At 44.1% G+C, this 25,209-nt stretch overlaps 3 protein-coding genes, 1 long non-coding RNA gene and 1 pseudogene across 4 annotated transcripts; 1 reads left to right on the top strand and 4 right to left on the bottom strand.

The window, feature by feature from the left end:
- Positions 1 to 4,932: 4,932 nt before the first annotated feature.
- LOC136464814 (phosphoenolpyruvate carboxylase kinase 2-like) lies at positions 4,933 to 6,449 on the bottom strand. The gene is made up of 2 exons (XM_066463764.1): positions 5,535 to 6,449; positions 4,933 to 5,394 (listed from the first exon to the last, which is right to left on the bottom strand). The coding sequence occupies exons 1-2, from the start codon at positions 6,346 to 6,348 to the stop codon at positions 5,348 to 5,350; spliced, it is 861 nt and encodes a 286-aa protein (XP_066319861.1). The 5' UTR covers positions 6,349 to 6,449; the 3' UTR covers positions 4,933 to 5,347.
- Positions 6,450 to 11,459: 5,010 nt separating this feature from the next.
- LOC136466291 (glycine-rich cell wall structural protein 1.0-like) lies at positions 11,460 to 11,801 on the bottom strand. Its single transcript, XM_066464681.1, has one exon. The coding sequence runs from the start codon at positions 11,799 to 11,801 to the stop codon at positions 11,460 to 11,462; it is 342 nt and encodes a 113-aa protein (XP_066320778.1).
- A 47-nt stretch (positions 11,802 to 11,848) lies between these two features.
- On the top strand, positions 11,849 to 14,719 carry LOC136464813 (uncharacterized). The gene is made up of 4 exons (XR_010761279.1): positions 11,849 to 12,029; positions 12,559 to 12,632; positions 13,419 to 13,459; positions 14,461 to 14,719. It is a non-coding gene; the product is annotated as an uncharacterized lncRNA (long non-coding RNA).
- Positions 14,720 to 17,155: 2,436 nt separating this feature from the next.
- LOC136466289 (uncharacterized) lies at positions 17,156 to 18,478 on the bottom strand. The gene is made up of 4 exons (XM_066464680.1): positions 18,334 to 18,478; positions 17,781 to 18,091; positions 17,618 to 17,696; positions 17,156 to 17,364 (listed from the first exon to the last, which is right to left on the bottom strand). The coding sequence occupies exons 1-4, from the start codon at positions 18,476 to 18,478 to the stop codon at positions 17,156 to 17,158; spliced, it is 744 nt and encodes a 247-aa protein (XP_066320777.1).
- A 245-nt stretch (positions 18,479 to 18,723) lies between these two features.
- LOC136466288 (uncharacterized) lies at positions 18,724 to 19,876 on the bottom strand (annotated as a pseudogene).
- Between the last annotated feature and the right edge of the window lie 5,333 nt (positions 19,877 to 25,209).

Genomic DNA, 25,209 nt, shown 5'->3' with positions numbered 1-25,209 from the left:
CTAGTTCCACTAAAAACTACAGTGAATGCCTTCAGTGGTGGAGTTCTGCTATTCTATTAGCTTCTTTGGACGCTGAAACTGGCCAAGAGGAGCTTTAGCCTTTACTGAATTCTAATGGCCACCGAATAAATTAGTAGGTATTGGTCTGCTTACGGAACAATGAATAATTGAATATGACGTGGATGCCAATGTGGTTTGTCGGACAGTAGCAGCAAAAAAAATACGACTTCTTTTTCAGCTCCGGTCCCACTATCATCATAGGACGGGCAGTCAGAAAAAAGTGGAGCTCACTCAAAGCAATCAAAACTTAATTGTTTAAGATACTTTATAAGAGCGAAAAAGTTGCGGCATTCAGAGAATCAGAGCTCAAACTGAAAGACCTTTTGCATAAATTGTATTCATTTATTTCTAGGAGCCAGAACGCTGGGCCATAAATGTATTAGATTATTATCCAGTGCCGTAATCCAGCAGCATGTGCGGTGTGCTATTGGAGTTGGGGAGCAACCACAGGAATGCAAGACGAGGAGAGCCAGCGAAGAGAGAGCAGACAGCCACACCACACAGGCAGGTGATAGAAATCACATAATCCACTAGCCATAGATCTAGCATATACACTGATATTTGAGATAAATAGCAAGCCCTAAAACATGAACTAGTACGGGATTTAGAGACAGAGGAAGAGAGGTTCGGAGATGCAAACCGTCGGGCTTGGAGGAAGAGGAGGAAGCCACGCCGTCGGTGCAGTGTCCCGACGGCGGTGTCGAACGGCGTGGTGGAGGCGCTGTCATAGAGGCGGCGGTACTTCTCGTCGCTAACAGCGCCCCCTCTCTAGATCGGCTAGGGTTAGGAGTGTAGGTGGGGTTTCTAGCGGCGCAGGTGAACCTCGTGCCTTGTGCCCCGATCCCCACCTTCCCTTTTATGGCGCTGTGCGACGGGGGCTCACCAATCGTAGTTAGGGTTGGACGCCCCCCATCAGGGCGCGGATCAAGGCCCAATTAACCGTTGGGCCAACTGGTGGGCCATTTGCCTGCTCAGAGGAGGATTAGGTGGTGATTCGATATCAGACCATATCATGCTGATCAGATGCTGAGACGATTCTGTTCAGCAGGACAGCGCTTGCGTCAACGTAGATGCTGAAAAAGTGAAAGTGGTGTGCACTTAAGCCTAGGTGATCATACCTTTTTCAACGGATGGTTCAAGAGAAATGGCGCTTGTAACTTTTTATGGGGAATTGAAGATGCACACTCTATGGTTTTTCTTAGGCCTTGTTTGAATCGGCTCCTCTACCTTGCACGTACCTCGCTGACGGAGTCGGAGCCCCAAATAGCAGCTTCGCATCCATACAAAGAAAACAGATCTGACCAACTCCTCTATCGCGAGTGCTGATTGCAGAAGCACTCATCCATTCAAGTATGTTTGGTGTGCTCGCTCCGGTGGCGAAAACCCAGACAAAAAAGAATATAAAGATGGCATATGCTAGGAAAGAAATCATTAATGCTTAACTGCTTTGCTTTTGGTGGCCGTTTCGGCCCATTTGATCCACCATAATGAACATGGGCCCAACCTTTGCATTCCTCTATTGTTAGCGCCAGTCTACAAACGGAAAAAAATTGGTATTCAACAAATATTGTCCACTGGGCTGATAATAAAGAAAGGGAAAAGGTATCCAATGGGCTACTCTTATGGTTCAGTTCCGAAATGAGCCCGCGCTTTGCTTTTTTCTTTCTCTTTCTGAAAAAATCCACATTACCTTGCTCAACTTTTACGAAAGTCTACTTTTCCTCCCTGAACTTTAAAACCGGGTAAACCTCCTCCCTGAACTTTTAAAACCGTTCGTTTTACCTCCATAACCGGTTCTAAGCGGTTTTCAAAGGCGGTTTTGTATTTTTCTTTTTTATTTATTTTGGCTAAATTTTGAAAAATCATAATAAATCAAAGAAAAATCATAAAATGAAAAATCTAATTTTATTGGACTCCACATGAGTAGATCTACACAGTAAACATATAATATAGTATGTTTTAGTACAATTTTTTTGTTGTAGCTTTAGATCTATGATTTTCTATAATTAATTCATATCTGCAGTTCTATGGTCCAATTATGGTAAATTTTTATGGTGGGCTAATTATTATATGCTTGAACTATAGTAAAAATTTCATACTCATTGGTCATGTATAAATTTAGGTGTATGCTTGTTAAAAAGTATTTATAAATCTATAACTAAGTTATACATAATCCAATGAGTATGAAATTTTTATTATAGTTCAAGCATATAATAATTAGCTCACCATAAAATTTTCACCATAATTGGACCATAGAAACTGCTGCTATGAATTAATTACATAAAAGCATAGATATATAGCTACAACAAAAAATTGTACTAAAGCATACCATATTATATATTCATTGTGTTTATCTACACATGTGGAATCCAATAAAATTAGATTTTTTATTTTATGATTTTGTTGTGATTTACTATGATTTGTCAAAGATTCAGCCGAAATAAACTAAAAAGAAAAAGATAAAACCGCCTTTGAAAACTGCTTATAACTGGTCAGAGAGGTAAAACGAACGGTTTTAAAAGTTCAGAAAGGTGGTTTAGTCGGTTTTAGAGTAAAGGGAGGAAAAGCAGACTTTCGCAAAAGTTAAGGAAGGTAACGTGGACTTTTTCTTCTTTTTCTTTAAAAAGTTCCTAAATGAGTACAGGTAGTTGCCACACTCAATGAGCCCAGTTCGGGATAAAAAACTCATGTGAAGCCTATGGGCCGTGTAGACGCATGCATGCTGTCCGGCCCAATCGGCAGAGCCTTGGATGAACTGGATGGAGGTCGGCCAAGGGGCCCAGTAGACTTGGCTCGGCCTTTAATTTTGAACTGAACCTTCTTTTTTTACCTGTAATAAAGAAACCTTTCTTTCTTTTCATCAGAGACAATAATGCGAAGAACTGAACCTGCGCACGAAAGAAATGGATTGCCAATCTAGCTTAGCTTGGTTTTTCTCAATTGTAGCTCTCCTCCTCTTTCACTCTTTTTTCGTTTCCTGATTCCCTTCCCCCTTTGTTGTTCTGTACATGTAACTTGCTCTGCGCTTTGCAGCTTTTAATTTAATTCCAATAGGGGCTCGCTGGTCCTGTTTCCTAAAAAAAAAGAAGTGTCCCCGCTATATTTTGTTCAAAAATGAAATATGAAGAAGAAGCTTTCTCTATTCCAAACTATAGTTCACTTTTACTTTTGTTTCATGGTAGTTTCAACAGAATAAATCTGATATTTTATATGTTTGGTTAATCTTTTCTAAAAGATACTTAGCCCAAGACCCCTAAGTCAGAAAAAAAATCGATATTTCAGACGCTAACACTGCGCATGCAGTTTCGAAAGCTCAGATCAATTGATCCAATACTAGCAGCAGCATCGTCGTTGCGTTGCGTTGCCCGCAAGGCCGGCCGGCGGCATGAACGTGAGGGCAGATATGGCAACTGGCATGGCAAGGCAGCCCCAGCCCGGCTCCCCACCCACCGTTCACAAACTTTTCCTACCTTTTTCGAGCAACAGAGAACAGAAGCTAGTAGCCAAAGACACTAGTGCAGCTTCCAGCAACTTGCCCGTTGCCCCGCCCCCGCTCGATGCCTCGATCACATGCATGGTTCGTCCGTCTCGAGAGCTGCCGGCCAGCTTGGCGTTCGCGATCATGGAAACGAGAGGCGAGGCACGCCGCACGGGCGAGGCCGGAGGAAAGGCACTCACGGGACACGACTCTTTCCCTGGCAGCCAGCAGACGGAGGGTAGAGGTTGGTTGCTTCGCGAGCAGGGTGCGGACCGTGAGAACTGACACTGAGCATGCATGCTGCGGTATCTGCACACTGCGCCCACCAGCAGCCAGAAAAAGACGGGACGCACGGAACGGAACCACCAGCGGGGGAAGTACACAGGAGCTAGCTCACTGAATGCAGATACGGCCAAGTCTTTTTTTTTTGGTTTGGTATAACTTGTCATACTGACAGTCAAAAGTTCGGCATATTATGAGGCTAATGAGCATGTAGGAAAGTTGCAGCAGCTTCAGAAGCAACAAGCGCAGCCAATGGATTAACGGGTTCAGTTCAGGCAGCACCTGTCATCATCATCATCGAGCTGGTAATATCTGAACGTGATCACTATGAACAGATCAACATACAAAACTTGTGAACTTGAAGCAGCGAAACAGGTGATTTCTTTTCGCCACTAAAACCATCAGCAGCAGCGATGCACAGGACGTCCAATTGCCCAAGCGACTCCCTTCTTACAGTACATGAAAAGCACAGTAAACCGTAACCAGAAGCGATAATCAACAAGTTACAGTGTACTGAAATCAGAAATTTCACTGCCTGATACACCCTCTGTCAAAAAAAAAAAACACTTCTAGAACATTTAACATGTTAAAGTATCTAGAGTTTACCTAACTCTAAATAAAAAATTCTCAATACTTATAGTACTCCCTTCGTTCCAAATTATAAGTCGCTTTGACTTTTTCGATACAGTCGTTTTACTATGCATCTAGATAAATAATATGTCTAGATACATAGCAAAATCGATGAACAAGAAAAGTCAAAGCGACTTATAATTTAAAACAGAGGGGGCATCAAATAAGTATTATTGTTAGATTTGTCATGTAAGCTTTTTTTATTAGACGTATTTAATGCTATAAATATTAATATTTTATTTATATATTTAGTCAAACTTTATATACGTTAAACTGGAATACGTCTATAGAGTTTTATTCTTTCTTGGAAGAGGTAGTATTACCAAATCAAACCGGCTGGAAATCATTTGAAGTTGTTGCCAAACTGCAGACTATAAACTTTTAGGGAAGTCACATCAACTTCGTGACATGAACGTATAATTATTTGAAGTCTCATTCAAGGTTCCGATGAAGTATTAAAAAAGACACAGAACTCGGTAGCAAAATGGAAGAGACACACAGGCACACAGCTGAAGCCTGAAGCTGAGCTGTACATAGATTTTCTGGAGTTTTTTGGGGTTCCATTTTCTCCTGAACAGAGCTAGTCCTCTCTTCTTCAGCAAGAAGAAGGCTGTACTATACATGGGTTGCAATGCAAAGATCAAGCAACACGAACCCAGGAAGAGGAAGCCCCCCAAATTCCTGCTTCGCCTAAGGATTACTGCAGAACAAGAAGAACACTAAGGATTACTGCTGCGTGCAACTAATACTAGTAACCAACTACAGCCCTACTGTCCGTTGACGATTGGCAGAACCAAAGCAAAGAGATCAACTGCAAAAGGTCCCTCTACTTCTCTTGGATGAACGCCACTATCTACACTGCAGATGTATTCATCGGAATGACGCGGAGCATCTGAATCAGTTCACCGCCACACTTCCGCCGCGAGTCACGATCCATGGGTGCCCTGCAGGTAGATCGAAACACCCGGGTAAGATGAGCAGACAATTCAGCCGACGAGATCTGCCGGATATGCTGGGGATGAGGGAGCAATGGAGTCGGAAGGGAGGACAGACGAGGGCTGCTGCTGTTGTTAGCTTTACTTACTTAGGACTTGCTCGGCGGAGAGCCTGCGCCAGACGTCCTTGCAGAGCATGCGGCGCATGAGGTCCTTGGCCTCGGGCGAGACGGCGGCGAAGGCGCGCGGCGGGAAGCGCAGGTTGCCGCGGAGCACGGCCTGGAAGATCTCCCCCGCTGTGGCGCCGGAGAAAGGCACGGTCCCGGAGAGCATCATGTAGAGCACGACCCCGGCGCTCCACACGTCCACCTTCTCGGTGTACTCCCTGCCGGCCACCACCTCGGGCGCGACGTAGTAGGGCGTCCCGACCAGCCCCGTCATGGGCCTGCCGTCCCCGAACCAGTCCGCGGAGCCGAAGTCCCCGAGCCTGAGCGCGCCGCTGGCGTCGAAGAGGAGGTTGTCGGGCTTGACGTCGCGGTGCGCGACCCCGCGGCGGTGGCAACCCGCGAGCGCGTCCGCGAGCTGCGCGACGAGGCCCGCCGCCTCGGGCTCCGGGAGCGGGCCCCGCGCCGAGACGAGCGCGAACAGGTCCCCGCCCGCGCAGAGGTCCAGCACCAGGTGCACGGCGTCGGCGTCCTCGAAGGCGGCGTGGAGCGCGACCACGTGGCGGCTGGCGGCCGACGCCAGGAGGTGCACCTTGGGCTCCTGCTCCGCCAGCGCCAGGTCCAGCGGGTCCGCCTCCAGCTCCCGCAGCGCCGCCTTGGGCGTCGTCTTGAGCGCGAACGGCTCCCCCGTGGACGCGGCGTAGCAGCGGCGGACCGTCCCGAACCGCCCGCGCCCGATCTCCTCGCCGATCACGTACTCCCGCCGCAGCGCCTCCTCCGCGGCGCCGCTCATGGTCATGCCCCTTGGTCCGGTGGTGTGTTGCCTTGCTGATTGGGTTGGCTGGCCGGCCGGCTGGGTGGGTGCGTGCGCTGTGTTCTGGTCTCCACCGGCCGGACGGCGAGGACGCCTTTTAATGCGGCAGGGGAGGAGGTCGCTGCAGGCTTTGGGTTCAGGTGGGGGACTGGGTCCCAGCCTCCCAGGGATCCGAATATCCCCCTGCTGTTTTGGCCGTTTCTGCTGCTACTGGCTACCGCTAGCCAATGAGGGAGTTTCGCCTAATTAAGATCGTACCACAGTGATTAGTGGTAGGGATAGAAAGCTAATCAAAGGTTAATTAAATTTGTCTATGATTCCAGATACGCGCTCCCCCAGATTACGAATGTCTTACTTGCCCAATGATTCGGATTTTTTTCCTCGCGAAATAAATCATAGATTCTATAATTTTCCTCAAAAAGATAAAAGATTCTTGCGTTTAGAGGATACTGCTAATGTGTGTCATTGCCGGAAAGGGTTTTAGATTAGGCGAGAGGTGGTTTTCAGAGATCGGGCGGTTTTGGATAGATTAATGAATAATGATGGAGATGCACGGGGCTGTTTGGTTGGGTTTTTGGCTTTGGCTTTTGGCCCCAAAAGCCAAAAGCCCAACCAAAGGGGTTGTTTTTGGAGGCTGCTTTTTCAGAAACAGCTGCTTTTTCGTAGTACATTTTTGAAAGCTGGTTTAACCCTGTTTTTGTCTTTTGACTTTCTGCTTTTCGAAATTGGTGGAATAAAAAGCTCTTCCATAGTTGTTTCAAGAGAGATAAAGATAGAAGGTATATTTTATACTTGTTTAACCAAACAGCTTTTAGCTTTTCTACAGCCCACAGCCCACAACAGCTTTCCCACAGCTCACAGCTCACGACAGTTTTTTTCCACACACAGCTCAACCAAACAGCCCCGTAGTATCAGACAAGTGATAGCATGGCCGACGGCTGGCCTCTCTGGAGGGGGCCCACCGGGCCAGGACGCCCGACCGGTCTGCCGCGCCGTGACGGCGTAAACCCTGGAAGTGCTTGGTGGGTGGTGTTCCATGACTCGACTCCATCAGATCAGCGTCTTCGTCCGTTTTGGTCTCTTTGTTAATATACGGAAAAAAAAAAGTGGCTGCTGCTTCTGTTCTTCGAAGCTTACGACCTATTCGTGTTGGTTTATAAGCTCGATCAATGCTGACCCTGGCTGAAACTAATAAGCGAATATGCTGTTAATACGTACGTTAGTTATGATCGGAATGCTTCGGTGTTTAGGGTAGCTGAGGTTGGTGACAACTGACAGGTATGGTTGCATGTCCGGCACCGGCAGTACCGAATCGATATGAGCAATTGCCTATAGGACACCCTATAAAATCGAAATGCTATGGTGTGGTGGTGTCGGCGTCGACGTTAGCTAGCGCGAGCACAGACGGTCCATGACACACTAGAATTCATCCGTCCATACACATGATTTCAACTTCATGCATGACTGGACTGTTAGACTACCTGCCTCGTGAGCGTCTATGCATGCGCCGCCAAATCGATCTACCGGCACCAGCTGCTAGCTGCACTGCTTTCGTTCTTGTATCTACAAACAGCCTCTCTTTTCGGCCGGCCGAAAAAACGGCTAATACTACTGTTGAAGTGTTGTGAGAGAAAAAAACGCTATTAGTTGAAGGCCAATGTGTCTGTGTGCCGCGACGTACGTACCTGCGGTGCGGGGCAGCCTGCAAACTCGGCGGAACAAACAAAAATTAGGCTCGGGGTGCGTACGTGGTAGTACCGTACCATGCATGTCACGTGTATGTGTAATAATTTATTATTGTGCATGAATACGCGCTGAGGACCGGACCTCACCTAGTACGGATGGAGTACGATCCTATCGTGCTGGTCGTTCTGTTTACAGTATCGGTTCTTGACAGTGGCAGCAGTCGGCCGGTTTCGAGCGGTCCGCCCGCCCGCATTGACGCTGCTAGCTAGACTTGCTACAGAGGAACCCAAGGAACGCTCAGCGCCGCTTTGCCTGGCCGAGGCACGGGCGCAGGCCGGGACGGGACCGAGAACCTCCGCCGCCGTCGTCGTCGTTGAAAGAGCCCACGGCCGGGAACGTACGCAGGCTCGAGCTCGAGGCCGTCGTGGGCGGCCAGGCGCATGTAGCCATGTACGGCGAGTTAGTTATAGACGGGACGAGTCACGCGCAGCTCGCGAAGTCCATCAGCCGCCGCGCGCATGCAACGCCAAACACGTTGCGCTCCGAACCCCCGCGCGGTCCGGCCCGGAGCGCCCCCTCCACCCGCCTGGAGTCCGGCCTGGACTGGACTCCTGGCCTGAATCCAAGCCCGTCGACGACGACGACGCGATTTGGCCGGGCGCGCGGGTGGCGAACTGGTGATCGTTAGGCAGGCACGCCACGAAGCGATTTGGCCGGGCTCGCGGGGCGGGCGGGCGGTGAACTGGACCTAGACCGGCCGGGCAACGGACGGAGACCGACCGCGCGCGCCACGCCACGACGCGATTTGGCCGGGCGCGCCGGCGGCGAACTGGTGATCATTAGGCTGGCACGCTCCATGCTCCGGGGACTCAACGTACGTGCGCGGATTTTCCAGCGATTGACCTCTTGTCGATTTCTAGCTCCAGGCTCCGCGGAGACCCAAGTACCCAGCGTACGTGCACGAATTTGTTACCTACGTACCACGCCGCCAGCCCTCGGCCTTTCGTCGATTCCTCGTCCGTCCGCGCACGTATTCCGTTTTTTGGAGTACATATAAAAAAAATCTCAGGAATTTTCACCATCACACCGGCGACCGGCCGAACTGAATCCGGTATTAGCCATTCGTCCAGAGGTGATGACGTCACTGAACCGCGGAGCAAATTTGTTTGTTGTATAAGGAAAGGAATAGTGGCGAGGATTATGCATGATTGATTGCATGTTTAATATTCTTGGTGACAAATAAAGTAGCAGATGGAAATGACGAGTTGAGTATGGCTAGAGTTAGTAGGCACGGAGTATATATATTGGGCACCGGCCTGGCTTCGCTGGCGAGCTGACGATATAAGCGTACCTAGTATAGAGAGCTCCTATTTGTGCGGGGTCTTTTACTTTTTTTATTCAGAGTTGGATGCTAACCTGAAAAATATCCCTTTCTCCTTCAGGATTAAACAACAAATGCTACCACGACCCAGCAAAGAGTTATGGTGCTGCATTGATCTCCCTTCTCTTGCGTCGCTAAATCTTCCACAAGACCCAGCAACGTGGCCGTCCGTCCTGCTCACAATCTTATGGCGCTTATGGGATACCAGGAACAGCATGATCTTAAGGCCTCGTTCGGCAGCACCTGATTGGTGCCAGACCAAGTTTTGATCCTGGCCAGGATCGAGTGAATCCTGGTTTGTCATTAAAACCTGGTGAATAATCATTCTTGGCCAGGATCAAAACCTGGTGAAAAAAATGAGTGTTCGGCTGAGAGAGGCAAGAAAACAGGGGTAGCAGAGCCGTACTTGTAAGCAAGCAATGAACATCCAGAAACAACTTGACTGTAATTGACTCGCAAGTTACAAAAGATGATAATCTGAACATTATCACAATCTTTAGCGACTGCACGTATCTGAGCTACATGTCAAGTAACTGTCTGCTCAAGTTAACACTACATCGAGGTCGCAACAATCACTACGGGAGAGGCAAAATTCCCCGAGTGTCTCTGGCTTCCCCGAGTGCCAAAAATCGGGCACTCGGGGAAGAATTGCACTCGGGGAAGAGAGGCTTTTTCGAGTGACGCAGAGATCCTGGCACTCGGTAAAGAGCAGCACTCGGCAAAGGCCCTCTTCCCCGAGTGCAACACTCGGGGAAGATCGACACTCGGCAAAGAAACATGTTACTTGACGGTCCACCCCGCCCACGCCGTTAAAACTTTAAAAAAAAATTCTTCCCCAAGTGCCTTCCCTGGCACTCGGCGAAGAGGCCCTTTCCCGAGTGCCAGAACAGGGCACTCGGGGAAGAGGCTGCCTTCCCCGAGTGTCCTGTCCTGGCACTCGGAAAAAGGGCCTCTTCCCCGAGTGCCAGGGAAGGCACTCGGGGAAGAATTTTTGTTTTTTTGTTTTTTCTGCCTCATTTATTTTGTGAGGTCTTCCCACATTATTTAAAACTCCCTGTTCAAATTTGGGACAATTTTGACTTTTTTTGTTATATTTCGTTAGTTTTTTTCGTTTCGTTGAATTTTTTTGCATACTTCGAATTTGAACTACAGGTGCATGAAATAATGGAATTTGATGATTCAAAAAATTATATTAATGATATTTGGTGTATGTTGAGGCCTTATCCAGGAACTCGCATGAAATTTTGAGCATCTTGTTGACGTAACATGACAAGCAACTTATGGGAAAAGTGTTTTTAAATTATATAAAATCCGAACGAAGTCCGAAAATCACGAAACTTGTATGGGCGTCGTGTTATCGCATGTAGAGGCTATGATAAAAAATCGAGAAGGTTTCGAGCAAGTTGCGACGTCAGATACCTAAAACCCAGACATCTCTGCATGTGATCACTTGCAGAGGCATGCAAAGATGTCTAGGTTTTAGGCATCCGACGTCGCAACTTGCTCGAAATCTTCTCAATTTTTTTATCATAGCCTCTACATGCGATAACACGACGCCCAGACAAGTTTCGTGATTTTCGGACTTCGTTCGGATTTTATATAATTTAAAAACACTTTTCCCACAAGTTGCTCGTCATGTTACGTCAACGAGATGCTCGAAATTTCATGCGAGTTCCTGGATAAGGCCTCAACATACACCAAATATCATTAATATAATTTTTTGAATCATTAAATTCCATTATTTCATGCACCTGTAGTTCAAATTCGAAGTATGCAAAAAAATTCAACGAAACGAAAAAAACTAACGAAATATAACAAAAAAAAGTCAAAATTGTCCCAAATTTGAACAGGGAGTTTTAAATAATGTGGGAAGGCCTCACAAAATAAATTAGGTAGAAAAAACAAAAAAAAAAAAACAAAATTTCTTCCCCGAGTGTCTTCCCTGGCACTCGGGAAAGAGGCCCTTTCCCGAGTGCCAGGACAGGACACTCGGGGAAGAAAAAAAAAGCCCAGCAGGCCTTATCTAAACCTAACCGGCCACCCACCCGGCCACCCCACACCCGCACGCCGCCCGCTCGCCCGTACGCACTACCCCGCCGCCGCCGCAGCAAGCCCCCCGCGCCGCGCCCCGCGGCAGCCCCCGCGCCGCGCGCCCCCGCATCCCCCGCAGGCGCGCCCCCACAGGCCCCGTGCCGCGCGCCCCCGCATCCGCCGCAGGCCCCGCCGGCGCGCCCCCGCAGCCCCCGCGCCGCGCGCCCCCGCATCCCCCGCAGGCCCCACCGGCGCGCCCCCGCGCCGCGCGCCCCCGCAGCCCCTCACCGGCGCCGCCGGCGCGACGGTCCCGACCTATCGCTGTCACAGGTCGTCTCATTGGAGCAAAGTGTGCCAGGTTGTGGGTGCCTACTTCTGATTTATGATTCTAGATGCCCAAAAACTTTTCCTTTTATTTTGATTTAATTTTTGTTTTGACTGCACATTGATTTTGTTTCCAGGGATCTAATGGAGATGTATTGTCTATTTTTGGTGTGCCAACTAATGTGTCTTCGTGTCTTTGTGATGATGCTGGCTCCCCCTTCCTTCTCTAGAAATTGCTACACTAGTAATTGCTACTTTATCCATCTGTTCGGTGTCTTCCCTTCCTTGATTATGTCCAGAGACAGCAGAATGTAATAGTGGATTGTGGTGGAGGTACATACTGATCGCTTTTTGTAAATTGGTTGACACGGATGTATTGCTTTTGAGGAAAAAACATTAGTTTACACGTCAGCTTCAAAGGCAAGGCATGTTAGTGTTAGCATTATATATCTTTGTTATGGCTACCAAAATGATTCAGGATCAACATAGAATTAAAATTTCTTTTGGGCATAGTACATTTTTTTCCCTAGCTGTTATTGATCATGTGTAGCATAGGTAAATAGACCTGATTATCTTCATAACTGATTACTACTCAGGTAGGCTTGGTGAGTTAGTTTTAGTTTCTCTTATTAATCTGTCGACACATATCTTAATTAGTACATGTCAGTTGTTTTTGAAGCTGTCATGTTATCAGAGTATCAGATTGGTCTTTATATATGGGTGCTCCATTGATAACATGCTAATACTATGACCATGTGACCACTTCTCTGTAGTTACGATGTCCTACAAAGTGCCCTCATGATTTTTGATGAAATGTCTACATGGATATATTGGACAAAGATCTCAGGTACTGAGGTGTAGCATCTTTGCTCTGCTTATGCTATTAGTTTTAGTGTCAGTTTCAAAGGCAAGACATATTAGTGTTAGCATTATATACTTTTTTATGGCTACAAAAAAGATTCAGGGACAACGTAGAATTAAAATTTCTTTTGGACATACTTCATGTTTTTCCCTACCTGTTACTGATCATGTGTAGCATAGTTAAATAGAGCTTCTTATCTTCATAACTGATCAAGGTTAGACAGCTCTGCATTCAGTTTACCATATGTTCCTTCCAGTTTGACCTCTTTAGTCCTTTGTCATAATTTGTCTGCGGCAGGTTGTTCTGAGTCTTTTTTTGTGTCTAATAACAAAGTTAGTTACCTGTCTAATCAACTGTCTTGGCTCCATACGTAATAATAATGATGTTGCTTTGGTTCTCCACCAAAAATAAAAGTTTGGGTTCACTGAATAAAGATACAAATATTATTGGACTAATTAGCGCTCTTTCAGGATCCTATGTTCACTTATTGAGATGGTACGTCTATACTGCTTGTTTTAAGTTTTTTTTATGTAGATACTCTTGCCGTCATTTCTAAGTGTGATGCTATTCTTCCTGAATGCAGAGGCTACACATGCATATGCAGGTGTTGGTTTTCATAATAAAGATCTTTCTTATTTTTAGATTTAGATTAGACTTATATACTTTGTTTACGTTTTCACTGCACATTGTTTCATATAATTCCTCACACCGCATTTTTCTGTGTTGCTAACAATTGCTTTGTATTGCAAAAACTTTTTATTCACTTCTCAGCCTCCATATGTACAACGCAGCTACAGGTACTTCCTATGTTGGTAAGTTGTCATTCTTTTCTCTCTTTTTTTAAGAAAATTCTGCAAACTATATTATGCCTGTGCATTTTTCTATGCTTTGCAATGCTATGATTTGTTTTCCTTTGGAATGGAACTCAAATTTGCTTAAATGTATGATCTGGAAATGCCATGTCTATGATTACCATGCACAAAAAACTGATTATCCTCCCAAAGGTCATCTAAAACAATTATAATCTTCTTACCAGGAAGTAGCTTTGTGAGGGAACTATGTACCATATGTCTTTCATTAGCCTGATTCTCTTTTTCAGATAGTTGTGAAATAATAGGCTCATGAATTTTATTCAAGTCAAATCTTTGTGACACATGGACCCATGCTTTAGAGTAACATTTGAACTTTGGATCATTATGAATCAATCTTGCAAAAGTTGTCTTGCCAATGCCTCCAATACCATATATGGGAAGGATGGAAATCTTTTTTGATGAGCTCTCAAGTAAAGAAGTTATTATTTTCCCTTTTTCTTGTTCCCTCCCCACTATGAGTTCTTCTACTACATCTGTTGATGTTTCTCGTGCATCAATAAGTTCTAGCTTAGTGCAACTTGGGCTTGACAATAGATCAGTATTCTGGTGCTGAACTGTGATATCCTTTGATTCCTTTTTCATCTCTATACTGTTATTCTGCACTGTCATTTTAGAAAAACTTATGCTGCAACTTTCCTGCAACTTGTTCGTCCAGATCTCTCGGACCTGATAAATCAAATTGTCAAGCAGGTAGATACTATTTCAATGTAAATATGACGTAGATTTAGATAAAAAATGGTCCTGATTTTAAGACGTATCATTTCTCACTTGATCAATGAACTCATTTGAAGACATGTCCGAACATTCAAGGTAGCCCAAATGAACTCATTTGAAGACATTTCTCACTTGATCAATGAACTCATTTGAAGACATTTCTCACTTTATCGAAACCTTATATTTTTATCTTGTCACTCACGTGCAATCTCCTATCTTTTTTGCAGCATTAATCGGGGGCGGCGTCGAACCATGTCGAAGGGTCGCTGGCATCGCACGTCGGGCCATCCCCACCTGGACCGTCGCCGGGATCGCACGCTGGGGCGTCCCACCCCTCACAGTCGCCGTGAGCCGCCTTCGGAGTCGTTTTTATGTATTGAACTTGTGAACTTGGAATAGTGTGTACTTTTGAACGTGTGGTTTGTAATATATTGTGGATTTTGGACAAATTTGGTCATTTGTGATATATAAATGTGGTTTGTGACATATTGGTGTTGATTTATGGTTTGTGATATATATATATGCTTTGTTGTTTACATGAAAAAGCAAAAAACAAAAAAAAATTAGAGGTGGCTTCCCCGAGTGCCTGTGCTGTGGCACTCGGGAAAGAGGGATTTTTTTTAAAAAAACAAATTTCTTTGCCGAGTGCCTGAGCTGCGGCACTCGGCAAAGAGTATTTAAAAAAAAAATTAAAAATCTTTCTCGAGTGTTGCACTCGGGGAAGAAAATAAAAAAAAAAAACGGCGTCGGCCGTCGGCCAACGGCGTCAAGTCTTCCCCGAGTGTCAGCACGGCACTCGGCAAAGCCTTCCCCGAGTGCACGATTTTCGACACTCGGGGAAGGCGCCTTTCCCGTGAGAGGATTAGCCGGAGGCTCTTCCCCGAGTGTTGCACTCGGGGAAGGCTTCCCCGAGTGCAACTGGGCCTTCCCCGAGTGCAACTGACACTCGGGGAAGCCAGCAGTTCCTGTAGTGAATGTTATTAATGGTATATGAGTGACTGGGAGTTGGGAGCCACCAGGCAGTAAGTTTGCATCTGGTACTAGAACTCTAATAACACTACAACAGAAATTCGACATATACATGAGTAGAGTCGATCTCTTCAAAAAAGAAGACTAGAGGTTCCTACAAGCGTTTCTGTTCCATCATCAGAATTGCTCCACTCATAAACCACAGCTAGTCATATCGCCACCAGAGTGGTCCTGCAAACAGGGCAACAAAAACACCAGTGGAACAAGTCAGTTGAGGGGACAAAACAAGCAAAAGCTACCATATGCTACGGTGCTGTAACGGGCTAGTTTCAGCGTGTCAGTTACAACAGCTTGTGTGACGTGCAATAAAAACACCATAAGCAGCTCCTAATTCAAGCACGTTCTTGGACCTAGAATGAGCTACAACAAGTGCAGTAGCACTGCTAATTGACTAAACCCACCCCATTCCAACCCCACTCCAAATCAAATGAATTTGTTTTCTCAGCCCACCCATAGGTTGCTTTCATCCAATCCAACGTGCACAATGGATTGCACCCATGGATTTTAACCAACAAATTAGCACCTAAGCAGGAATGGCATACTGCACAAACAAACATACCAGACTTGTCCCTCACACGGTCACACCGTGTTATGTTGGATGAACACAATTGATCAATTTCAGACTTGTCCCTCGCAAAAAGTTGCTGATGTGCTTATTAAACCAGGAGTTAACATTATTTTGATCATCCACAGGTGCAAATTAAACATGTACTGAAAATTCTTTTATATGCACTGCAATCAGCAAGTATAAGCCTATGAGTTAATTAAATTATATGCACTGCAAGTATAATAAGCAAGCTATGAGCACTGCAGCCTGTTTTTTCAACTTCAACAAATTGAAAGCATGTAAAGAAACAACTACTCTGCTGCTACTGTAACTGGACACTGAACTACTGCTACTGTCGGCACACAAGTAAAAGCACTGACAACATCCACTGAACTCAGCAAGCAAACAACAGAGCAACAAAGAATTTAGCAAAGCACACTACAGGTCAAACAAGAGATAAGATATTTAACTAAATCACTTTGCAAAGGCTAAACTATTGTCACTACCAGATGTGCATAATATGGATGCTACTCTAAATCACATAAATGACATAACTACATTTTAATATTGACATCACAAACGAAATCACTCTATCTGCAAGAAGCAATTTTCAACCTTACTACTAGCATTTAAGTTTGACATTGCCACATCATTACAAACCTACTACTAGCATACTGCAGATATACTCCTTGATCTCAGCTTTCAACCTTACTGTAAAAGGACAACAATTTTTAAGCTAAATGAAAGGAGCAGATCTCAGCTTTCAACCTGACTAGAAATGCATATCTACAGTCCAAATCCTCTTACTAGCAACTCAACTATCAAAATGTTCTCATCTCTAAGGGTTGCACAGAACTATAAAATATTTCTTCTTTTAGTTTTGCAGTGACTAAAGGACTCTTGTAGTCAAATAGAAGGAAAACATCAAGTTTTCAGCAATTAAGTAGACCGGCCTGTTAGACCATCGTACTTTTGAGCCAAACCAAAGTTGCTTCTCGATCTAGTTCACACCCACTTAGGAAGGCCTCTCTATTTTCTTTGCTCTTGATGAAAACTGCAAATGCTTTTGTCTTCTCTTCCTTTGTCAATTCCATTGTACTCAGAACAGATATACACCTTTTGATAGAGAAGTCATTACCTTCAGCAACCTTCTTTTCTTTAGCTAGATCTGCAGACTCATCTTGTACTTGCTTAGTCCTCATGTCTAGGTATCTCCCCATCATTTCTTCAATCCTTTCACCCTTCTTAGATCTCTTTTCTTCCTTTTCATGTTTTTTGCTTGATGTAGTAGTAGTAGTTCTTCGCTGCTTGCTTCTTTCAACATCTACGACCTCATTTTCTTCATCTCATGACAGAGAACCTCGCTGTCCATTTCTTTCAACAGCTACAACCTCACTTGCTTCCTCTTGTATCTCAGTGATTGAATCATCTTCATCTAGTACCTCATGAACCTCAATGTTGTCCAAGTCATCTACATCATGAATTTGTCGAAGTAGTGCTTCCTCTTGTGGTGGCTCAAGAGAAGTCAGATTGTAAGTACCTTCAGCCAAATGACCTACACAATAACAAGAAAATAGCTATAGATAGTGGTCTTTCCTCATAAAATTCAAGTATAAAGAGAACCAATATAGTTATGACCTAACTCTATAAAACTAGCATATTGTTGCTTAGTCATCAGAACTAGTAGACAAGTCAAGCGAATCATACGATAATATAGATCAGCAAGATAGAAACAAACAAATACTAAAGTGAGAAGCAGAAATAATATATTGATTGGCACTGTTTGCAACTATAGAAAGTGAACCTACCATCATAAAGCTCTCCCAAAGCATCAAATAGTGGAAATCTTGCCTTACTGTTGCGGAACTTCCTAATTTTAGGGAATGTCTGCACATTCAAAGAGAACCATTGATCAAATATGAGGTTTCACTATGAGGATATCCATAGAATTACTTTAAGAAATCAACTTACAATTTCAAGGTTGTCCCACATAGATGGTGATCCTTCAACCATATGCCTATCTTCATTCCAGGTGGCCCCACTCTGCCTCCTTGCCTCTTTGAGCATTCTATAGTCTTTCTTTAGCTGTCCTTCTTTGTCTTGAATCTGACTCTTTGTGTAGTTGGCATACTTGTTCCTCAGATGGAACTCCTTCACCATTTTATTCCACCCTTCAGGGGTCCATCCGTTGTCACCTCTGTAGCCACTATCTTTATACTCATGGAAAATGTCTACCAGGGACTTCTCAAGGGCCGGATTCCAGTCCGCTCTTTGCTTTACTACTATGTAAACTATGGTCAGACATTAGGTTACCAAAAATCAGCAAATACAAATAACAGTAAAGAAATACTAGTTTATAGGTTATAGGTTTACTAAAACTACTATAATAGCACATGGTGGAAGAAATTGTATAGAAGAGAATTACTTCAAGAAAGTTCTTTTTAGTAGCAAACAGCTGCAAAGAAATAATAGCAATAATAGCAGAGAAATAACAACAATAATAGCAGAGAATTAAACACCATACCTCTTAGAGAACCTCCAGTCTTCTTTGCCTTACTGCATTTAGGAGAAGCCTTCTTTTTAATACCACTTGTTGTACCCAAGAACCGGTGCAACTTTGGTGATGCCCTTGCAATCATATTGAGCTTCGGGAAGCCTTTTCCAACCATCGCTGTCAAATATGAGTATATGACACAAGCCTATTCACTTATTACAAGCTTATTCAATTATTACAAGCCAAGTTTATTACAAGCTTATTGATGACAAAAGCTTATTACAACCTATTCAAAGACTAATTTAAAGACTAAAAAGAAGTCTCTGCTTAATTATAATCCATGCTTATTACAAGCTTATTAACTTATTACAGCCTATTCAAAGACTAATTTAAATGTTGCTAGTACTGAACCCACATTTCTTAGGCGATGGTGTCTCTTAAAGCGTTGCCTTGTACTGAACCCACATTTATGTCATTCATTTGATCACCACTTGGTACAACAACAAAGTTTCTTGGAGAGATATTATCCGGCTGATGATCTAACCATTCCTCATCTCCATGAAGTAATTGGATCAGATTATGGAAGATGGAAGCAGCTATAGGTATCTTTACTTGATTTCCAACATGTGGAATGTGGCAACTTTTAGAATGGGGAAGCGCTTCTTAAGCACCCCCAAAGCCCTTTCCATATGGTTCCTCAGTAATGCGTGGCGGTGGTTAAAGAGCTCCTTTGGGTTCTGTGGCCTTCGATGTCCAGCCCCAAATTCTTTCAAATGGTATCGAACTCCTCGATATGGAGCAAGAAAAGATGGAGTATTTGCATACCCTCCATCAACCAGATAGAATTTGCCTAGAGGTACTTGGAAGCCCTTGCTCATAGCTGATCGTAGCACTCTGGAATCTATAGCCGATCCCTCCCATCCATTAGAAATGAAAGTGAAGTTGAGATCGAAATCACATGCCACCATCACATTAATGCTTAGTGTGCCCTTCCTATTTCTAAAAGGAGAAGCTTTCTCAGAGGCTATGGAAATAGGAATATGAGTTCCATCAATGGCACCTAGACAATTCTTGAAAAATGGATAGAATTTAGGATTGTCTTGGATTTTTATGCACTTGATTAGGATCAGGAGCTTGAAGGTAACGGCGAGAGAGTGTGGGAATGACCACCTTGAAGAAGTGGTTGATGTGATGATGGAAGGTGTCATTGCTGTGCCCAAAGAACACTTGGAGATCCTCATATGAGGCATTGTGACTTAACATGTATAGGAAGAAACCCAACTTCTCCTCCATAGTTATCCTAGTATCAACAACAAGCCTTTTGCTTCTAAGATAATTTGCCAATTCTCTAAATATGCGTGGTTCCATCCTAAATGCAACTTGACAGTTCTTGACATGTCCCTCAAGGAGTCTACGAACTTTAACCTTGCCTGTTTCTTTCGAAGTATGACGTTTCTTCTTCCCCCCCTCTAGCAGAACTCATAAGATATAAGGTGGGGAAAATAAATAGCATCATGTCATCGTCTTCTTCCTCCCTCCTCTTTCTAATATGATCTCGTAATGAGAGACGCATTGCAGGACTGAAGTATACAATTTTATAGTCATATAGAAGCTAAATATTATTAACCATGTCATATAGAAGTTATATTATTGACCATGTCATATAGAAGCTGTAATAAAGATTATAGTCGTCTTATAGAAGCATATATAAACTTATAGTCATATAGAAGCTTTTGGAGTACCTTTTGGAGTTGGTACTGGATCCCGAGAAGGCGGAGGTTCACCTTCCCCAACTCTAAATGGTCCTGGAGAGATCTACAAGTAACAAGAAACCATTTGGCAAATCAAGACATCATCTAGATAATAATACAAGTAACAAAGTGAACTAATAGGCTAGGTATGTCAACTTCAGTCTTCACTACAGACTGAAACAAAGGGACATTCCTTAATTCTGGAGGACGATATTAGCAGAATTCCTCTTTTTATAGTACAAACGAACTAGGCTAAGCTTGGTGGTCTCTCGCTGCCTCGCTATTGGAAGTAGACTTAACGATGGACTGAACGCCCAAACGAGAAAAGTATATGGCGCAACGAAAGAACTACACCGAACAAAAAGTCTACGTTTTCCTCGAAACCAACTGAACGTGGCTTGTTCATTCCTCTGATCCATCGAGGCAGAGCTATAACGAAACGTACGCTCTATGCATAAACAGCAAATATCCGCCAAATACATCACCACGAACGGAAGCATGACATAGAGAGCAGGCAACACCTACGAGCATCAATCAAACCCGTAAAAGAATCAAGCCCATATGCTCCATCCTAGCTGTACAGATTTCGAACTTGGGACGAATCCAAACCGGGGCAGCGCACGGCTTACTAGTATGTATGAGATCAGGCAGGACTCACCCTCGGTGTTGGCGACGACCCATCCCGGCTCGAGCAGCACCGCCACGGGCAAGGACCACCGCCCACCACCTCCCCGCCGCCGCCGCCATTCCAACTCGAGCACCAAGCGGGCCCCACCACCTCACCGACGCATGGGCGTGTGGGTCCCCCCACCGATGTGAGCTACACGGCGCTGCTCGATCTGCCGCGCCGCCGCCAGCCTCTCCCTCCAGAGCTCACAGCGTGCTCCTCCTCCCCCCTCTCCTCTCTCTCTCTCTCGAATGGAAGGGAGATTTTTTTTCCTTTTCCAAGAACCCTAGAGGAGGGAGAGAGGACGAGGACGAAGGGGAGAGCGAGGGAATCACTGGCGAGAAGGACGAGGAAGGGGGAGGACGTAGGGTTGCCGTCGCCTCACGCCGCCCTGCGGTCTCCCCGCGTCGCCCCGTGGTCACCTCGCGCCGCCCCGCCGTCGCCTTTGCTGCGTCGTCGCGTGCTCGCGTCGTGGAGACAGGGAGCCGGCACCGATCCGGATGGTAGGAGGTGTGGTTCCGTTCCGGGCCGTGGAGACTGGGAAAAGAGAATGCAGTTTTGGTTCCGGGCCAGTTTTCGTTCCAGGCCGGCCCGAAACGAACGCATATTCTAGTTTCCATCCGGATTGGAAACGGGCCGTAGCAATCCACCCGGAACGGGCTCGGGATAGGGCCAATCCGGTAGAAACGAACGGGGCCTAAGTGAGTGAGAGACATACGACTCGTCAGGTTATCTCTCGGTTTTGTGATGACTTAGCAATTTGAGAGAAGAGATTCACACCTGTTTCCATGGTCCCCGGTCTACGTCAATGGCGCATTTTGCTTAGATCTTGTACATCTTCACGACACCAAAGATGTTGTGTGATTTTATATATATATATATATATATATATATATATATATATATATATATATATATATATATATATATATATATATATATATGTGTGTGTGTGTGTGTGTGTGTGTGTGTGTGTGTGTGTGTGTGTGTGTGTGTGTGTAACGGATGCCTTCTTTAAAATGCAACGAAATCTAGGCGGAAAATCTCTCCCCTCCATAGTTTATCATAAAAAAAAAACAAATCTACCACGATGCAGACCACTAGTTCTCCATGCCATCTTTATTCGTTGGATATATACTTTAATTTGTTTCGTTTAGGAATGATATACCCCCATCCTTCAAATTATTGTTCTTTCTAGCTTTGTCCTTCGTTTTCTCTACTTGAGTTCCTAGAAAGAGTAAAGATAAACCAACACCGGCAACATCAAACTCGTTTTCTTACATTCTCAATAAAATATATGTCGATACCTTATTTATTTGAACTTGTAAATGCCAATTTGTTTGTCTAAAAACTTAATTAAAATTAAAAGAAGTTTAATTTGGCTTAAAATAAATTGAAAGAAAGGTGACAAAAATAATTTAGAACGAATGTAGTATGTACGTATATATGCGGTACAGATGTTCCCTGGGAAAAACAATGCGTGACAGAGACCACCCACCAAATAAAAGACGAGTTTTAATTTAGTTTCAAGGCCACTAATGGTAACGGGAGCTGACTAACTAGATTTTGTCTGTTATTGGTGGATTGGCGAAAGAAATGTTGGCATCCTACATTATGATGGAAGCAAACTCCAATTTGTGGGATGTTTGTGTTTGTATATATATATATAGGCCTATAGGCTATAGCTCGCTGTCATCTGCTGTGTGTTCCGCTGAGGCAAGCAGACACCTTTGGTCACTGCCTCATTGGGCGTGTTAGAATCGGTGTTAGAATCGACGCCGGCTACCTGCTGCTGATACACAACAATATATAGTTTTATTTTTCTTGGAGCAAACAAATACGTTTGTATATCCCGATATCTCTATCCGTCCATAGACTTCGGGGAGAGCAGGAACAGCGATGACGACACGTACAACGCGCGCTGTACATGTGAAATATCATCATTCAGCAAACAAACAAGTCAGTCTGGTCAGATATAACGATGTCGTCTATATATACTTTTTGGGCGGTAAATGTAAGTAGCTGGTGACAACGTGTATAATCCATTTTTACGCGCGCTAGAGCGAACGAGTCATGGGGCATGCCAATGCTGATCTGTGGGAGCACGCGGGCGCTAGGGATGGGCACGTACGTACGCTGGATTGGACGAGCAGTGTTGTTTTGTTATATGTATGTGTGAGTACACATGTCATGGGTGACGCGTAACCGCATGCATGCTTTTCTAGATTATCAGGCAGATCAGCATCTATTGGATACATATGATGACCAGTTTATTACTTTATTTAGTTTGATTGATCAATCTTTGCTCTTCCTTCTTATTATACTATTTAGGTACAATACACATATATAGTTGTTCCTTGCTTGCATTATTGTCTCCTCTCTGGCACAAGTAGGTAGTCGTGCCACTGTCCTCCTCCTCTATCGTCGTTTATATACTTGCTAAAATTCAGGTATCTAAATTTTAGTTTTTTAATGACAATTATTGCATATATTTTATACTAAAATTATAGATTTCGTTTATCGTAATTTCTGTAGGCGCAATCTGTAATTGTCGGTATCGAAAATAAAAAAACGTTAGACAAAACCACAAATCTGATAAAATCTAATTTGTTTGGCACAAAGATAATTAATAATTAACAATTATGTCTATAGGTAGATAAGGATAAAAATTTAATATGTTATGACACAGAGAGAATAACAAATCACAAAAAAGATAATTTACTTATATTAGTTGGTGATATAAGAGAGTTGTCTAAAATCATCTTAAAATTCAGACGCCTGAAATATAAGAGAAGTGTGTTCATACACATGGCATAGTTGTTCAACATATTGGACGGGGTAAATTTATGGGGGTGGACTAACGAACCCCATCTCTCCGTCTCCGCGGAATGAAGCGACGATGGGGCGCTCGTTTCCAGCTTCCGTTTATGTTGATCCACACACGTCCCAGTCCTATGCGCTCAGTCCACGGCAGTCACCACCGGAGGCTTAGCCATACGATGTTTGGAAACATAATATCTTACTAACGACAATAGACAATTTTGGCCACATTTAAGAAAGTGGGATCAGGAAGGAAAGAACACTAAAGGGCCACAGCTAACTGGCCACAACCACATTCTAATGGGCGAGAGCAAGACTAACCAAACACTTCTTATCTTGTTTCAGAACACACGTATAACTTCATCCAGCTGCTCCGATCCACCAAAATTATTCTAGCAAATAAAAACCAACACCCGGGCACGCAGCCATCACAAAAAGGGGTGCTAACAGGAAACTAGTAGGTGTAAACTTCTGAAAGCGACCGTCACGCCTAAGAGAGAATTAGGCAACTTAAAACTCCAACTCTAAATTATGGCATCTTTTTCTATCCTTAGCAAAACATATAAAAAAAGATAAACTATCTAGATGTGCAACTACGGTTTTACTAACGTGTTGCTATCTCTACCGTAAAAATGAGTTATGCAAACAATGTAAATGCGGAAGCTAAAGAGTAAGGTAGAGATATGTAAACTCCCATCCAAAGTTAGTCGAAACTCCGTGACTGACAGAAGCTTGAGTATGGACCAAAGTAGCATTTACATCAGTTGATTGACGGTTATGTTATGTATATGTTATTGCTTATGATTTCCATTTGTATGTACTTGTAACCAGGGAGTTGGAGGGGCATGATTGCCCAAATACAGCAATGTCTCAGTACATCATCTCAACCTATGGAGATCTGTCTCTTTCTCAAGCATTTGATGACTTCGTAAGTTTGCAATCTCAAGGGAGAATAGCTATCTTGTCAAGGGCTGTTTTGTGCACAATCAATTATCTCTTAATAGATCAAATAATGTTCTGAACATCAGCATAGGTCAAAGTTGCAATCAGAAGGCCCTGGAAGCTGATTGCGTGAAACTATCTTATTTTCTGAAGTTAGTTGCTTCTTGAATTTAACATAATTTACTTCCCAATGTGCAGAACAATGACCCTTCACATTGGGATCGGCAGATTAAGGATGGGATGGCTAGGGGTTCGTCATGGGACGTGAAGTGCTATAACCTTCATTGGGAGGCTTATTCCTCTATAAGGAAGCTGTGAACTGGGCATCTGCTAGAGAAGCACATGAGGCACCAGCTCCCCAAGTTAAGGGTACCATTTTTTTCTGCATATAATTAGATTAACATTTAATTTCTTAGATGAACATTTAATCAAGCTAAAGGTCAGTGAATAAACAAATGGTATGTAGAGCTGCTCTGGATTTCACAGTATTCTCCAATTTACTGTGGCAGTGAGTGTGCATTTTCTTGAGGAACAAACATGAACAGTGTCAGTGGACTTGACGCATATACTCATCATTCTGAACAAACAAACAGAGTAACTAGTGATCCATTTTAGAAAGGGTGAACAATATTTGCCGTCCCTTCTAATAAAAATACGGCAAAGCTTTTGCTGTCCCTTTGTTTTTTTTCAAGGGTGAACAATATTCAGTTCCTAGTTCTTGGCTCT

The sequence above is a fragment of the Miscanthus floridulus genome, chromosome 7, assembly GCF_019320115.1.
Source record: "Miscanthus floridulus cultivar M001 chromosome 7, ASM1932011v1, whole genome shotgun sequence".
Taxonomy (NCBI): Eukaryota; Viridiplantae; Streptophyta; class Magnoliopsida; order Poales; family Poaceae; genus Miscanthus; species Miscanthus floridulus.
This window is presented reverse-complemented; position numbering and strand designations above follow the sequence as displayed.

Bases quoted from the DNA above. Each gene is read 5' to 3' on its own strand.
- LOC136464814 (XM_066463764.1), bottom strand. From the start codon at position 6,348: ATGACCATGAGCGGCGCCGCGGAGGAGGCGCTGCGGCGGGAGTACGTG. The intron at 5,395-5,534 runs GTAAGTAAAGCT...ATCTACCTGCAG, and splicing joins CTCCGCCGAGCAAGTCCTAA to GGCACCCATGGATCGTGACT.
- LOC136466291 (XM_066464681.1), bottom strand. From the start codon at position 11,801: ATGAGACGACCTGTGACAGCGATAGGTCGGGACCGTCGCGCCGGCGGC.
- LOC136466289 (XM_066464680.1), bottom strand. From the start codon at position 18,478: ATGGTTGGAAAAGGCTTCCCGAAGCTCAATATGATTGCAAGGGCATCA. The intron at 18,092-18,333 runs GTATGGTGTTTA...TAGTTTACATAG, and splicing joins GACTGGAGGTTCTCTAAGAG to TAGTAAAGCAAAGAGCGGAC. The intron at 17,697-17,780 runs GTAAGTTGATTT...TTGAATGTGCAG, and splicing joins TGTGGGACAACCTTGAAATT to ACATTCCCTAAAATTAGGAA.